The sequence below is a fragment of the Entelurus aequoreus genome, linkage group LG09 (genome assembly GCF_033978785.1).
Source record: "Entelurus aequoreus isolate RoL-2023_Sb linkage group LG09, RoL_Eaeq_v1.1, whole genome shotgun sequence".
NCBI classification, from domain to species: Eukaryota; Metazoa; Chordata; class Actinopteri; order Syngnathiformes; family Syngnathidae; genus Entelurus; species Entelurus aequoreus.
Window position 1 is genome coordinate 15,266,322 of NC_084739.1, and position 15,949 is coordinate 15,282,270.

The following is a 15,949-nucleotide window of genomic DNA, read 5'->3' on the forward strand; positions in this document are numbered from 1 at the left end:
TAAAAAAAATGTTGACGTTTAAATATCTTTCACAAACTCATCAAATTGATTCCAAAAAAGGAATCACCCTTTTGTCCATCAATTTTCTTCCGCTTATACGAGGTCGGGTCGCGGGGGCAGCAGCCTAAGCAGGGAAGCCCAGACTTAAAAATAGCGTTTTTCATTAACTCATTAAGATTTGGTGCACCGTCAAGAGAAGACTTTATTCACCATTGAAACACCTTTTTTTTTTTCCACACCAATTTTTTAATATTTTAAATAGTTTTCGCATGTGCTCATTGATTTTGGTCTGATCAAGGTCTTTAACAATTTTCAACATTTGACCTATTTCTTAGTGAATAGTGATTGCAGGAAGATGTTGTTCTAAAAGACTTTGAATAGTTGTTGGCCTTGGAGGAGGTCAGTGCTCAACTGTCAGTGTTGTTGTACCTGCAGGTGGTGCATGACGTCAGCGCTGAGAAGCTCTTCCTGAGGGAGCTGGTGGCTGCAGGAGCTGTGACTGACCTCACGGGAGCGCTGTGATGTGGATGGACGCCCTGACACTAACATGAACTCAGTGTGCAGCCTCCTTCCTTCCATCCTCTTCTTCTTGCCGTCAGCCTGTGGTGATGCTGCTGTCCTACATACCGACACCGTATCCGTGCAGCTGCTGAGAAGCAGCGAGGCCGACCTTTACCACACAACATCCTCGGGGTCTGCTGGAGAAGTTAGTGAATTTGACTACAAAAGGTTAGACACGCTGAGATAGATTTGACCGGAAGTTACATCATCAGTCCATATAAGGTATGTACAGCCGGCTTTATGTGTGGGAGTAAATCTGTCATACTGTACATTTTACAACTGCAAAATGAAAGAAACCGTTCAACAGCCCTCATAAACACATTATAATGGGACTGTTTGTGAATGTAGCTTGTTGCTACAACTCTGTACAGTAGGTAGCATCATGTGTTAGAATAATTATGTGTAAGTTATCCCACGACTCCTATGCTTAAAGGCCGTTGCTATAGTTATTATCAATTGTGCTGAAGTTGTACTTTTCTATCTGTGCAAAGCGAGTCGTCTCGTATCAGTGTTTTCAGACCCTGAATCGGCCTGCTGACTGCCAAGGGAACATCGAGTGCCGTGACGCAGACAAAGCAGAGACAGGGCGATATCACGAGTGTCAGCACATTTGCATTTCATGAATAGTCATATATTGTGTCTAACTGGAGCTGTTGAGATTACCCCCCTTCCCTCAGCGACAGCTTCAGTGATGTAACCTGGGACCTCCCAAATAAATAGAGGAAGCACATGGGCAGGATTTTAGAGCGTAGTTTGGATCTGTAACTAGAGTACAGCCCAATCACGTCTCTCCTCATTGAGCAAAATGTAACTCTGTCTCTGCATGATTCCTTGCTTCTTGTCTGTTTAATAGATGTCATCAGTGTTTGAGCCTGACATCACGACGTGTTTTTTTATTTATTAAAAAAACTATCACATACACCTGGGGCTTCATCTAAAAAATGAATACAAATACATTTTTTTTTTTTTTGCAAATATATTTTTTGTTTGGTTGAATTGTGGTGTGAAGTTTAAAAAAAAAAAGTGTACAGATATCGTAATTTTTTGCCCTAATATTGTTTATATGTATGTCTATCTGATGCAACATTTTAGGTGAAAATAAGTGAAGTAAACCATGTTTGATTGACAACGTGGACGCACCTATCCTTAAAGCGGAAACATGGAAATTACGACACCGAATTTTCCATCCATCCCCATACCTAACATTAGCAAGATGGACATATTAGGAATATTAAAATGATTATTATTACCGTATTTTCCGGACTGTCATTTTTTCCCCTCAAAACTCGACAGTGCGCCGTATAACCCGGTGCGCCTAATGTACAGAATAATTCTGGTTTTGCTTACAGACCTCGAAGCTATTTTATTTGGTACATGGTAAAATGATAAGTGTGACCAGTAGATGGCAGTCAAACATAAGATTAAGGTGTAGACTGCAATATGACTCAAGTAAACACCAAAATATTATATGTTCCATTGAAAATATAGAACATTACACACGGCGCTCAAAAATCTATCTTAATGTTTTAGTACGACTTTGGTAAGCTATGAAGCCACACCGCTTGATGGATTGTACTGTGCTTCAACATACGAGTATTATAGTGTGTGTATAAGGTAAGACATTATCTGGCGTTTTGTTTTGCAATATTATGCAAAAGCAACTTTTCTTACCTTCTGGTACCTGCTGATCTGTATTTGGGATCTGCGTAAGTCCTGAAAAATTGCGCGGGTCTGCCTTTGTAGTCCGTAGTCGATAAGCTTCTCTTTCACTACCTTCTTGTTATGGGACATTCATCCTCCGCTGTTGCCATTTCTAATATAAAGTAGTGTAAAGTTCTTACTTATATCTGTCAGTAAACTCGCCAAGAAAGCGCTAAAACATACCGGTGTAGTGACTTTACATTATTCACCCAAGGAACTTTAGTTATTAGAGAGTTCCGGTCGGACGTTTTTTCGCGGGACACATTTCCTGTGTTGTCGTTGCACTAGTGAGCCACGGATGAGGAGATGCTGCTCCGTTATTGATTGAAGTAAAGTGTGAATGTCATTAAAACAGTTAGCGCCATCTTTTTGACACTTCTTCCACTCCCGTCCTTGCACGCTACACCGCTACAACAAAGATGACGGAGAGAAGACGCTGCCGAAGGTGAGCCACGTAAATAAGACCGCCCACAAAACGGCACATCAGAAAGTGGCTTGAAGATGGTCTGTAAAACATAATTTATGCAACATTTTGACCAAAGAACCACCATTACATGTTATGTAGACCACAGGGAAGTGTTTTACATTTAGAAAAAAATTACAATATGACTCCTTTAATGCGCCCTATAATCCGGTGCGCTTTATATATGAAAAAAGATCGCAAATAGACCATTCATCGGCAGTGCGCCTTATAATCCGGTGCGGCCTGAATATACTAAATACTGTAATCTGAAACCTGCAACAAAAATGACGGGGAAAAGACGCTGTCGAAATTGAGCCACGTAAATAAGGCCGCCCACAAAACGGCGCATCCAGAAGAGACTATCAGAAAGCGGTTTGAAGATGATCTGTAAAACATAATCTATGCAACATTTTGACCAAAGAACCACCATTACATGTTATGTAGACCACAAGGAAGTGTTTTACATTTAGAAAAAAATAAATAATAATATGACTCCTTTCATGCGCCCTATAATCCAGTGTGCCTTTTGTATGAAAAAAGATCAAAAATAGACCATTCATCGGCAGTGCGCCTTATAATCCGGTGCACCCCATGGTCCGGAAAATATGGTAGGTACAAATTGTGTGTATTGTTTAGTAAATTACAACAAAACAAGCAATTAAATGTATGAATAAAAAACCCAGGCACTATCATCACTTTGCCATTCTAAAAAAAATACAGTATTTTAAACTGGGACAGTCTTCACACATTTGCAGACTGAAAACTGACCTTTAAAGTACTGCATGAATTGGCTCCACATCCTCTGGCAGAGTTCATCAGCCAAAGAAACGGCCGTGAGCGTGTCACTTGAGGCTCCGTCTGTCACGATTTAACAAGATGGCGGACCCAAAAGCAGACAAGACAGGCAGATTAAAAATCCAAAGGGTTTAATTTGGGCAAATGAGGGATTAGGGAAAGGCGTCGTCAACTGGAGTGGAGGTGTCTGGCAGGCAGGCAGGCTTAGAGGAGGAGGCAGAGGAAACAATGGTGAGTCGAGGAACAAGATACCAGGAGCAAAGGCACAAACAAAAGATCAACAAGATCATCAAAAGACTACTAGAACTGGCGAGAAGCGTTACCACATGGAGAGCTGTGAAACGATCTGGCAGCGTCGTGTGAGGAGGCCAGGGCTTTTGTGGAGTGGAGGTGATTAGCTGATGGCAGGCAGGTGAGTAGGCTGATCAGACTGGGAAGCCAGGAACCCAAACTCCGCCCACACATGACCACACCCAGACAAACAACACAGACACTGCAGGGACTGTGACACTGTCAGAGGTGACTGTTATATTCCTCTGCGCAGGAGCACTTTCAGTAAATCGGCCTGGTCAGTAAGGAGTGCAAATGTGTGGAACTCAGTACCCGAGGAGGTTAAACTGGTCACAAAACTTTTTTAAACGTGGCTTATCAACGCCTAAAGCTGCCAGCACTAAAAAGATGAGCCTGTTTTGATGCTAAGATAAATGTTATGTTGTGATGTTGTATTTTTTTTTTTAAAAATTATATCATATATGTATTGTGTGCTTTTTTTCTTTTTCTCTCTCTTGCTTTTCTTTTTCTTTGAAATTGTAAATTTACTGCCTTTTTTACATCATGGCCAGGGGACTACAGATAAAAACTAGCCCTCTGGCTAATTGTGGCTTTTTTAACCATGTGTAGTCATGTGTTTTTATGAAATTGCATTGTCCCCTTTGAAATAATGATATAAATAATACATAATGACTGACTTCATAATATATTACAAAACTGTTGTATTACTTATTCACGGATGTCATTTTACTAAAAAAAAAAAAAGTCAGTAAATGAATGTATACATTTATAAACGCTCTGAAGTGGGAAAGGGGTCGGATTAAATAAGCTTTGCTTCTTCCTACTCCTTTTCGGACATGATGTGAAGTGAAATTATATGAAATTGTGTGATGTATTATGCTCTATGTGTGTTCATGTTCGAAATAAACTAAAGAAAGAAAGAAAAGAAAGAAAGAAATTAATGTTAATCTTAAAAAACAAACAGTAAATTGAGAGAGAGAGAGAGAGAGAGAGAGAGAGAGAGAGAGAGAGAGAGAGAGAAAGAGAGAGAGAGAGAGAGAGAGAGAGAGAGAGAGAGAGAGAGAGAGAGAGAGAGAGAGAGAGAGAGAGAGCAAAATGATATTTTTCACAATATAGACCAGGGGTCCCCAAACTTTTTGACTCGGGGATATATATATATATATATATATATATATATATATATATATATATATATATATATATATATATATATATATATATATATATATATATATATATATATATATATATATATATATATATATATATACACTACCGTTCAAAAGTTTGGGGTCACCCAAACAATTTTGTGGAATAGCCTTCATTTCTAAGAACAAGATTAGACTGTCGAGTTTCAGATGAAAGTTCTCTTTTTCTGGCCATTTTGAGCGTTTAATTGACCCCACAAATGTGATGCTCCAGAAACTCAATCTGCTCAAAGGAAGGTCAGTTTTGTAGCTTCTGTAACGAGCTAAACTGTTTTCAGATGTGTGAACATGATTGCACAAGGGTTTTCTAATCATCAATTAGCCTTCTGAGCCAATGAGCAAACACATTGTACCATTAGAACACTGGAGTGATAGTTGCTGGAAATGGGCCGTCTATACACCTATGTAGATATTGCACCAAAAACCAGACATTTGCAGCTAGAATAGTCATTTACCACATTAGCAATGTATAGAGTGTATTTCTTTAAAGTTAAGACTAGTTTAAAGTTATCTTCATTGAAAAGTACAGTGCTTTTCCTTCAAAAATAAGGACATTTCAATGTGACCCCAACTTTTGAACGGTAGTGTATATATATATATATATATATATATATATATATATATATATATATATATATATATATACATACATATATATATATATATATATATATATATATATATATATATATATATATATATATATATATATATATATATATATATATATATATGTATATATATATATACACATTGTCTTTATAATCCATTTTGTCATTTAACATCAATTAACATTGATGTTCATCAACATTTAACATTGTCACGTTATCGATGGGAAAATTCATTTTGAGACAATATGATTTGCCTGAGCGGCTAGGAGACACCAAGAGTAACAAGCGGTAGAAAATGGATTAGAAAGGAAAGATTAAATAAATAAATAAAAAATAAAAATATATCAACTTTTTTTTAAACTTGGGACTTCTTGTGGGCCGGATTTTGGATGCTGGGGGGCCAGATATGCAAAAATCCCTAAAACGACACTGGAAAATCACATTTTCCGACAGTTTGTTCAAGTCGTATTCCGCTGCACATGCGCAAATGGGCAGTTGATCCGGTAGTGGCTGGCTGCAGAACCCCCCTGACCCGCCGTTTGGAGCTAAATTTGGTTATCCAAAAATATTACAAACAGCTTACGGTTTGATGATGGCAGGGCATTCTACAGCAATAACAAAGATATTGTTCAATAGAATTATTATTTGTTGATAAAGCACGTGGGTTGAATGTCACAGGACAAGTGTATCTAACATAATGTGGTATTCATATAATAGTAACAGTACAGTAAATGTGTGTAGTGAAGTCAGTATTGTTGGTGGCAGATACAAATGACCAAAATAAATCATTGGAGGAAAGTGTATTACTGGTGGGCGTGTCTACAGGAGAGGATTACGAGAGGTTCCCACAGCTTGCTGGCCAGCTGTCTGCAGTGCTGCAGGATGATCTCGGTGGGGATGACGCCCAGGTGGACCGTCAGCAGTTCGTAACACTTCACCACCTCGCCCTGGTGGCTCTTACTGTAGTAGCGCAGCAGCTTCCTGCGAGGGAACACACAACACACTCTCTGAGGCTTCCCTTTAGAAAGCCATCCATCCGAATAAGTTAGTTTTACCGTAATTCCTCAAATACGGTTGCACGTGAAACGGACGCAGGCAGGTGGTGCGACTAGAATGACGTAGATATTTTTACAAGAACTAGAGATGTCCGATAATGGCTTTTTTGCCGATATCCGATATCCCGATATTGTCCAACTCTTAATTATCGATTCTGATATCAACCGATACGATATATACAGTCGTGGAATTAACACATTATTATGCCTAATTTTGTTGTGATGCCCCACTGGATGCATTAAACAATGTAACTTTACCATGAATTGATTAAACAAGTTGGGTTTGTTGGTAGCGGGGGGTGTATATTGTAGTGTCCCGGAAGAGTTAGTGCTGCAAGGGGTTCTGGGTATTTGTTCTGTTGGGTTTATGTTGTGTCACGGTGCGGATGTTCTCCCGAAATGTGTTTGTCATTCTTGTTTGGTGTGGGTTCACAGTGTGGCGCGTATTTGTAACAGTGTTAAAGTTGTTTATACGGCTACCCTCAGTGTGACCAGTATGGCTGTTGATCAAGTATGCCTTGCATTCACATATGTGTGTTTAAAAGCCGCATATATTATGTAACTGGGCCGGCATGCTGTTTGTATGGAGGAAAAGCGGACGTGACGACAGGTTGTAGAAGGACGCTAAAGGCAGTGCCTTTAAGGCACGCCCCCAATAATGTGGGTGGAAATCGGGAGAATGGTTGCCCCGGGAGATTTTCGGGAGGGGCGCTGAAATTCGGGAGTGTCCCGGGAAAATCGGGAGGTTGAAACCGATACCGATAATTTCCGATATTACATTTTAAAGCATTTATCTCTAACAAGAACTAATACCACCATGCCTGGCAGTAAATGTCTTTACCACCACACACAGACGTGGCATCTGTAAAGCTGAAATCCATAGTGGGGTTTAAAGAGAATGCACTCCGAAGTAGAAGCTGATAAACTTTTCCACACTGACCTGAAAAAAATTAGGGAAGATTTGATGTTTAACTGATTAACATACTTTTTTTTTTTTTTTTTTAGTATTACAATACAAATGTATTCATATTTTTTTTATTCATTTATTTATTTATTTACAGACATAATTTTTTGGGGGACCCACAGTTAAAATATACATCATAATATAACATAGAAAATACAGTACAATACAATACATTTCAAAATCTACCCATCAAATACCCATTTACAATTTCATTTATAAATAAAAAAAGGAATCTTTAAATCCACCAAATCAGTCTCAATATCCTATTAATCAAATTTGATCAAAAGGTTGCATCTTGAAGATCTGCGATAATCCCATCATACATGCAGAGAGAGGTCAAGACCAAAAAATAAGTGAATATAAATTCACAAACTGTTTTTATACTTTTAATCACGTCAATATTGCGATATATTACATTTCAATCAAATACATTTTATAATAAAAAAATAGATTTATATTTACAAAATATAGTAGTAAATAATAGGAATGCACTGATATAATGTTTTCACTTCTGATATGATACTGATATTGGCCCATACCGATATTGATCTGATACAATATCAGCACAAATCATACTTCCATTATTTGGTAGTGTGGAATATTAGAAATGGTAGGTATGAAAAACACTAACCTATATATTACTAATCATTAGGAATGCACTTCTTATGTCTTTAAGTTGAAGTGGAGTGGTAAGTGTTTTTTGGCGGACACCAAGTTGTCATGATAATTCGTCAAGTCATGACGCAGTAAGTTGACACGTTTGTTACTGGATACTTTCTAATAGGTTTCTACCTTGGAGACTTTGTATGTGTAAGTAATATGCAACTATATGTATTTGATACTTGTTTATATTGACAAATGTAATGTTTAAGACTGCAATATTGTTTAATTAAGGATACTACTAAGTATCCTTAATCAAACAATATTGCAGTCTTAAACATTACATACTTAGTACGTATGTACTAAGTATTCTTAGTTAAACAATATTGCAGTCTTAACATTACTAGATACTTTCTAATAGGTTTCTACCTTGGAGACTTTGTATGTGTAAGTAATATGCAACTATAAGTACTTGATATTTATCTATATTGACAAATGTTATGTTTAAGACTGCAATATTGTTTAATTAAGGATACTTAGCACTAGGGATGTCCGATAATGGCTTTTTTGCCGATATCCGATATTCCGGTATTGTCCAACTCTTAATTACCGATACCGATATCAACCGATACCGATATATACAGTCGTGGATCAACACATTATTATGCCTAATTTAGACAACCAGGTATGGTGAAGATAAAGTCCTTTTTAAAAAAAATATATAATATAAAATAAGATAAATAAATTAAAAACATTTTCTTGAATAAAAAAGAAAGTAAAACAATATAAAAACAGTTACATAGAAACTAGTAATTAATGAAAATGAGTAAAATTAACTGTTAAAGGTTAGTACTATTAGTGGACCAGCAGCACACACAATCATGTGTGCTTACGGACTGTATCCCTTGCAGACTGACTGTATTGATATATATTGATATATAATGTAGGAACCAGAATATTAATAACAGAAAGAAACAACCCTTTTGTGTGAATGAGTGTGAATGAGTGTAAATGGGGGAGGGAGGTTTTTTGGGTTGGTGCACTAATTGTAAGTGTATCTTGTGTTTTTTATGTTGATTTAATTTTTTAAAAATAAAAATAAAAACCGAAACCGATAAAAAACAACAACAATACCGATAATTTCCAATATTACGTTTTAAAGCATTTATCGGCGATAATATCGGCAGGCCGATATTATCGGACATCTCTACTTAGCACGTATGTCTAGCTTGTGTGTTATTGTGTGCTTAGCTGTTGTGTAGCTGCTACCCTACCATGTTTACCTTTTGTAAATGACCAGAAGAAAAAAACAACCGTGTGTGCTTATTGGAGGAGATTCACATGTTGACTGGCAGCTTTGCACAAGTAAACACGCTGCAGGTCCGCTTGTATTGAAGCTTTTAGATGCAAGCCAATATAATCTGATACTTGGTATTTTACTCACTGTGGAACGATACCTAATATTAATATTCAATCGGGACACTCCTAATAAATAATAGATAAGGCATGTGAGCACTCTGAGGAAAAAAAAAGATGAAGACTGACGAAAAGAAGAGGAACATGTTTTAAGTGCTGCCACGCAAACCCCTGAAGAACATTTTAAAATCAAGACTACATTTACTGCAATTGGGTGCATTTCTACATTTGATTTGATGTTTTATTTTATTTTTAACTTTTTTATCTACCAACCTCTTTTGGCTGTCTTTTTGACACTTACATGTCCCAATTAATGCACCACAGAATCTTTTGTTTTTAGAGTAGATAATATACTAATATTAATACCATTGAAAATGTAATGTTAAATGTTCCATAATATGTATGCAAATAACTCCCATTTGGCAACTCTATCTTGTAGCCACACCCCCTCGGGTAATATAGTTCCGGTGTTGTGACCTCTGTTTACATCCGTCAAAGTCAAAAATATACCTTTTTGCTGGCTACTAATAAATCCTCTAAAACTCTTTTTCGCGGACATTTCACATGCCTTTGGATGTAGAGTAAATAAGGTATTACCTGTAGTAGTCCCAGGCGATCATCCCAATGGGGGCTGAGTCATCAGGTAGGACAGGAATTTCCATCGCCTCCAATTTGTAGCCCTGATTAGATTATTAAGATTATCATTCATCATTTGCTTTCGACAACAACATCCAAGCCCGATCGAAGGGGAAACTTACAGTTTCGTTTTCAAACCACAGAAAGTAGCAGAAATAGAAGTCTCCGTCTCGCAACGTGACAGTGGAATAACCTTTTTGGAGATAGCGTCGCGATGTGCTCACAAGCCTCCACACCTTCAATGCGGCAAACACAAATGTACCGTAAATGCTCCAATTAACACTTCAATTGCAAAAAAGTGAGAAAAAACATGAAGCTTGTTGGGAAATACAAATTAACTTTTCTTTCTGGTGCGTCCCGGCTTCACAAATATTTGTACTAAACAGAACTCTTAACAACACAACTAACACCATGTTGGTTATAATATCATCTTTGCATTTCTTATTTACATCCAGCCAGGTAGACGAAGCGGTTGTATCGTGCACACACACACACACACTACATCCCCATGGCAACACACATTGACGTGACAAGCACTGCCTGGATTGATATGGATTTTTAAATGTAATGTGTTATCTTATTTATGGATTTCAATGACATTCACAAGTGTTAGTCAAAATCCACGCCGCAACCAAGAAAAAAACGAGCCTTCATTCACGACCGAAGCACTTTTGCCTGATTTATGCGGCGAGGGCGTGTCCACAGGCTGGATGGGAAAATACTAAAAAAACAAATATGCGTAAAAAAAAGACTTACAGTAAGCGCTAATGGGAGAATAGGGCCCTAAGTTAGCAACACAGATCCCTCCTGCTCGGTCTTCTTATTCTCTGGCAGACCAGGAGCGTTTTAATTTGTTTATACAAACAAATCTATTAGTGGCGGGCCACATAAAATAAATGAATGTATAAGAAATATTTTTGTGCCTAGTGTGCAAATAAGTTATTAATACATGAACCATGTGGTCAAAAAGAGTTTCCTTTTTCTCATACATTCCTAATCTTTATTAAAGTTAACAAAGTATTTGTTATATGTAATGACCTGTATCATTTCTGAGATAACAGCCTCCCTCCAATTAACAACCTGCCTTTTTCACTATTAAGGATGAATAAACACCTCGGCTATATTTGGAGCATTTACAGTAAATACACAGTAGTGATCGCCACACAGTACACACGTATACAGGCTAAAAGTTTGGACACACCTTCTCTGTCAATGAGTTTTCTTTATTTCCATTGTAGATTGTCACTGAAGGCACCAAAACTATGACACCTGTGAAGTGAAAACTATTTCATTTTCACTATTTTGAAGCCCATCGGGAGAATGCCAAGAGTGTGCAAAGCAGTAATCATAGCAAAGAGTGGCTATTTTGAAGAAACTAGAATATAAAACATGTTTTCAGTAATTTCACCTTTTTCTCATGTGCCTTCAGGGACAATCTACAATGTAAATAGTCATGAAAATAAAGAAAACGCATTGAATGAGAAGGTGTGTCCAAACTTTTTGGCCTGTACTGTACGTAACGTACGAGGCTCACCTTGCTTTTGATGAACTGAGCCACGGCTCCTTTGCCCAGCTCTGATGTTGTACGCTCTGTGACGTTGAGTGAAGGCGCGATTATCTGGCCAGTGGATCTGTCCACGCAGATGAAGTGGATGAGGCCTGGGAAGTCCTCCAGGTACGTAGGGAGAAGTGGGTCAAGGTTTAAAAGACAAAGGCGAGGGAGTGACACATTCCCTCCGTACTTTCTGGATTGCAATACGTACACATGACTGCAATAAATCAGTCAGAGTCCCATGACAGGATATGACACCATGGTGATGTTTCGCTTGCTTTTCACCAGCAGAAAGTCCTTCCAGTCCATCAGCTTCTCCCTGCGAGGGGCAGAAAGAGCGGCGAGTAAAACGGAATGACGTTCCTCTCCAGAAAGAAGACAGGTACACACTGCAACATAGTCTGAGCTCGCTCCAGCAGACCGGGCGAGAGTCTCCGAGCTGCCTCGGCGGGTCCGGAGTTGCTAAGGAAGCACTGGCGGTAAACGCCGCACAGTTGGGTCTTCATATTCTTACACCACGGGATGAGACTGCAAGAAAAACACAGGAACTCTTAAATGGATTGCACCGACGAGGAAACATTCCTGAGAATGCAAAGACACTCACTCTTTGTTGAAGCCAGGTCCACTTCGGGCAAAGGCTCGGTTTTTAAACTCGCTCCAGACATTTTGTAACTGTGAAGACTTAACCGACAGAAAAAATATGCCTTGGGTGTTCACTTTTGAACAGTGGTACTTCTTTGATTTAATAATAATAACAACAATCTACAATGACTATAATACCCATCCATATTTTCTTAATAATACTATCAACATCATTGTATCTTATGAAATATAGCAGGGGTGTCAAACTCGTTTTTATTGAGGGCTACATTGCAATTATGGCTGCCTTCACTGGTAGCAGTGAATATTCATTAATATTAACGTTTAATAGCCTCGTTACACAGTTTGTGTAGGCACCTGTTTTTGATTACCATATGTTTTACTAACTGATTGATGGATAACTTGCATTGAAGTCGTAAGTCAAGGTGACAAGCACATATTGAAGTAATTATTTTTGATAACCAAATAATAATGATTGGAATATTGAAATGTGTGGGGGGGGGGGGGGGGTGTCCCATATCTCTCCAAGGTTTCTCATTGTCCCATTGGGTTGAGTTTTTCCTTGCCCTGATGTGGGATCTGAACCGAGGATCTCGTTGTGGCTTGTGCAGCCCTTTGAGACACTTGTGATTTAGGGCTATATAAATAATCATTGATTGAACATATGCAGATGCATTTTTATGTCAAAATTAAAAGAAAAAATACATTCAGTCAGAAAGTGCTTTATAATTTCCAGCCTATTTTTCCAGACCACATAAAGTGACGTGGCCGACCACAGAAAATAATGAACAAAATGACATGGCAGACCACATAAAATGACGTGGCGTACCACATAAATGACATGGCGTACCACATAAATGACATGGCGGACCACATAAAGTTACGTGGCGAAACACAGAAAATAATGTGATGAACATTCGCTCCAGTGTCCTCAAACAACCACCAGTTTTATATGTGGACAGACGCAACCTGACTCCAAGCTGCCGGCTAGCAGCTAGCTCGCTAGTCGGTTAGCTTCGCAGCTAGCAGCACGCTAGCTAGCAAAGCAAACTTTGACGTTCGCCTTCTGACGTGAACGAGCGTCGCAGAGGGACTTTGCCTCCGGTGCTCTTCAATCCGGGACCACGCAAGACCACACTGTGGGTCGCGGCAGATAGCTCGCTCTGCAAACTGCGTGACATTTTGACTTTTTTTTGTTTGTTTGTTTTTTTTGTTGTTGTTTTGTTTGTGAGCCGGATAGCTTGCCAGCTAGCAGGCTAGGCAGGATAGATGGCAGGCTCCTATCGGGAGCAAAAAACCAGAGTTCGAAAAAATGCAGAGATATACAGGACTCTTGATGGCCGAGTTATTGTTGAGGATGAACTCCTTAATTTCCTTTCAGTGAAAATCAAAACTCTGGCTCAGGAGGAGCTTATTCTGATTGCCTCTACCAACTTTCATTCTGAGTGGATTGAGTCATCCAAAAAGCTACTGTTCGAGTTGTGTCCCAACACCAAACAGCGGTATGTAGCTTGTAAAGGTGTCCAGAAGGACAGTAATAACATCAAATCCTGTCTCAAAGTGCTTAATGAATGTGGAGACAATATTCCACATTTTGTCTCCCACCACCTGGATGACCTGCCACCAGTGACGTTCAACAGCCTGGACGTCTCAAACCTGCTCAGCAGAATGGAGCGTCTGTGCAGCGAGGTTGGTGTGTTAAGGCAGGCTGTGAAGATCCAAGCTAATGTCGGCGAGGAACTGACAGCTGTAACCACGGCTGTTTTATCCAGAGTATCAGCATTGGAGCATTGACTGGAATGCTGATATTTCTGATGGCAGCTCTTTATTTACAAGACACCTAATACAGTTTTGTGATGAAAATGCACTCACCTTATCTAGTCAAGGGTTGTTGCCAGCTGATAGCTATTCTTATATTAGTGAAGCCTGGCACACAACATCATGGCTTGACCACTGTGTCAATACAGCTGACGCACACGCCATTATACGTTCTATGGAGATTGTGTATGAGGCCTCTATGAGCGACCATATTCCATTCATATTAGATATTAAGTTGGACAGTCTCCCTGAGTTGACCCAGGAAGTTAATAGCCTGAGGGCCAAACTAGACGGGACTAAACTCACAGATGAGGAAGTGCTGTTTTATTACAGAACTGATGCTCTTTTAAATAATATGTCTCTTCCACTTGATGCAATTTTTTGTACTAATCTTAACTGTAATGATATTAATCATAGAAAATCCCTTTGTGTAATGTATGACTATATTGTCAAAATCCTGTGTGAAGCTAGCAGTTCTTATGTTACATGCACAAACAGGAAATCCAGTGGGAAGCCAGGCTGGAATAAACATGTTCGAGTGCATTACACTGCGGCTAAGGAGGCTTTCAGTGAATGGGTTCTGGCTGGCAGACCAAGACTAGGTCCAGTACTAGATCGTAAGAAGCTAACACATTCTAGGTACAAATCTGCCATTCGATTTGTCATTCGAAATGAACACACTATGAGAGCTGAGTCATTGGCTGAGAAACTCCTTAACTGTAATATCAGTGGATTCTGGAAAGAGGTGAAAACATTGAATCGAGGCAGTATGCCTCTGCCACGCACAATTGAGGGTGTAGCTGGAGCTGATAACATAGCTGAGAAATGGAGGCAGCACTATTCTGCACTTTTTAATTGTGTTAAAAGTGAGCCCTTTGTTATAGGCAGCATCCACAACAGTGAGGCTGTTGGAGTCACTGTAAGTGAGGTGCTGCAGGCAATATCCCAACTAGCTGATAATAAAGCCAGTGGCCCTGATCATATAACTGCAGAACACCTGAAACATGCAAGCCCCAGAGTAGCGGTCCTGCTTTCCATCTGTTTTACAGGCCTGATGTCACACGGGCTGCTGCCTGACTCCATGATGGCTGTCACTCTGGTGCCGGTCATCAAGGACAAGGCAGGTAAGGTGGGAAGCATGGACAATTACAGGCCTATTGCACTTGCAAGCATAATTTCTAAAGTTATAGAGAGAATTCTATTAGACCGCTTAAGCGGTTTTCTTACCACTGCTGACATTCAGTTTGGTTTTAAAACTAAGCATGGTACTGACCTTTGTATCTATGCATTGAAAGAAGTGATTGATATGTATAAAAGGTAAGAACTCCTCAGTTTTAGTTGGCTATATTGACGCATCGAAAGCCTTTGATAGAGTCAACCATCAGAAACTGTTTTTAAAACTGAAAGAGAGGGGCGTGCCTGATAGTATCATCAGAATTCTGTCATATTGGTATGCTAATCAGAGCATGCAGATCAGATGGGGCGGTAAATGCTCAGCAACATTTAAGGTTGGGAATGGGGTACGCCAGGGGGGAATTCTCTCCCCTGCCCTCTTCAATCTGTATATGAATGACCTATCTGTACAGCTCAATACATGTAGAACCGGATGTGTACTTGGTAATACTGTGGTCAATCATTTTATGTATGCGGATGATTTAGCTGTCCTGTCTCCTAGCAG

General features: G+C 39.1%; 2 protein-coding genes across 7 annotated transcripts in view; one reads left to right on the forward strand and one right to left on the reverse strand.

Moving 5' to 3' along the window:
- The window catches only part of st3gal7 (ST3 beta-galactoside alpha-2,3-sialyltransferase 7), a 17,816-nt gene extending 15,765 nt beyond the window's left edge, over window positions 1-2,051 (forward strand). For all 6 annotated transcript variants that reach the window (XM_062058164.1, XM_062058162.1, XM_062058167.1 and 3 more), the window contains one exon: window positions 436-2,051. In XM_062058164.1, the coding sequence (XP_061914148.1) occupies window positions 436-522 (87 nt within the window). In that variant the 3' untranslated portion in view covers window positions 523-2,051. The remainder of the gene's footprint in view (window positions 1-435) is intronic.
- Window positions 2,052-5,776: 3,725 nt separating this feature from the next.
- hps1 (HPS1 biogenesis of lysosomal organelles complex 3 subunit 1) overlaps window positions 5,777-15,949 on the reverse strand; it is a 31,845-nt gene continuing 21,672 nt past the window's right edge. Inside the window, 8 exon segments of the mRNA XM_062057618.1 lie at window positions 5,777-6,469; window positions 6,472-6,611; window positions 10,263-10,345; window positions 10,424-10,537; window positions 11,836-11,980; window positions 12,107-12,172; window positions 12,244-12,381; window positions 12,458-12,534. Coding sequence (XP_061913602.1) covers window positions 6,450-6,469; window positions 6,472-6,611; window positions 10,263-10,345; window positions 10,424-10,537; window positions 11,836-11,980; window positions 12,107-12,172; window positions 12,244-12,381; window positions 12,458-12,534 — 783 coding nt within the window. The 3' untranslated portion in view covers window positions 5,777-6,449.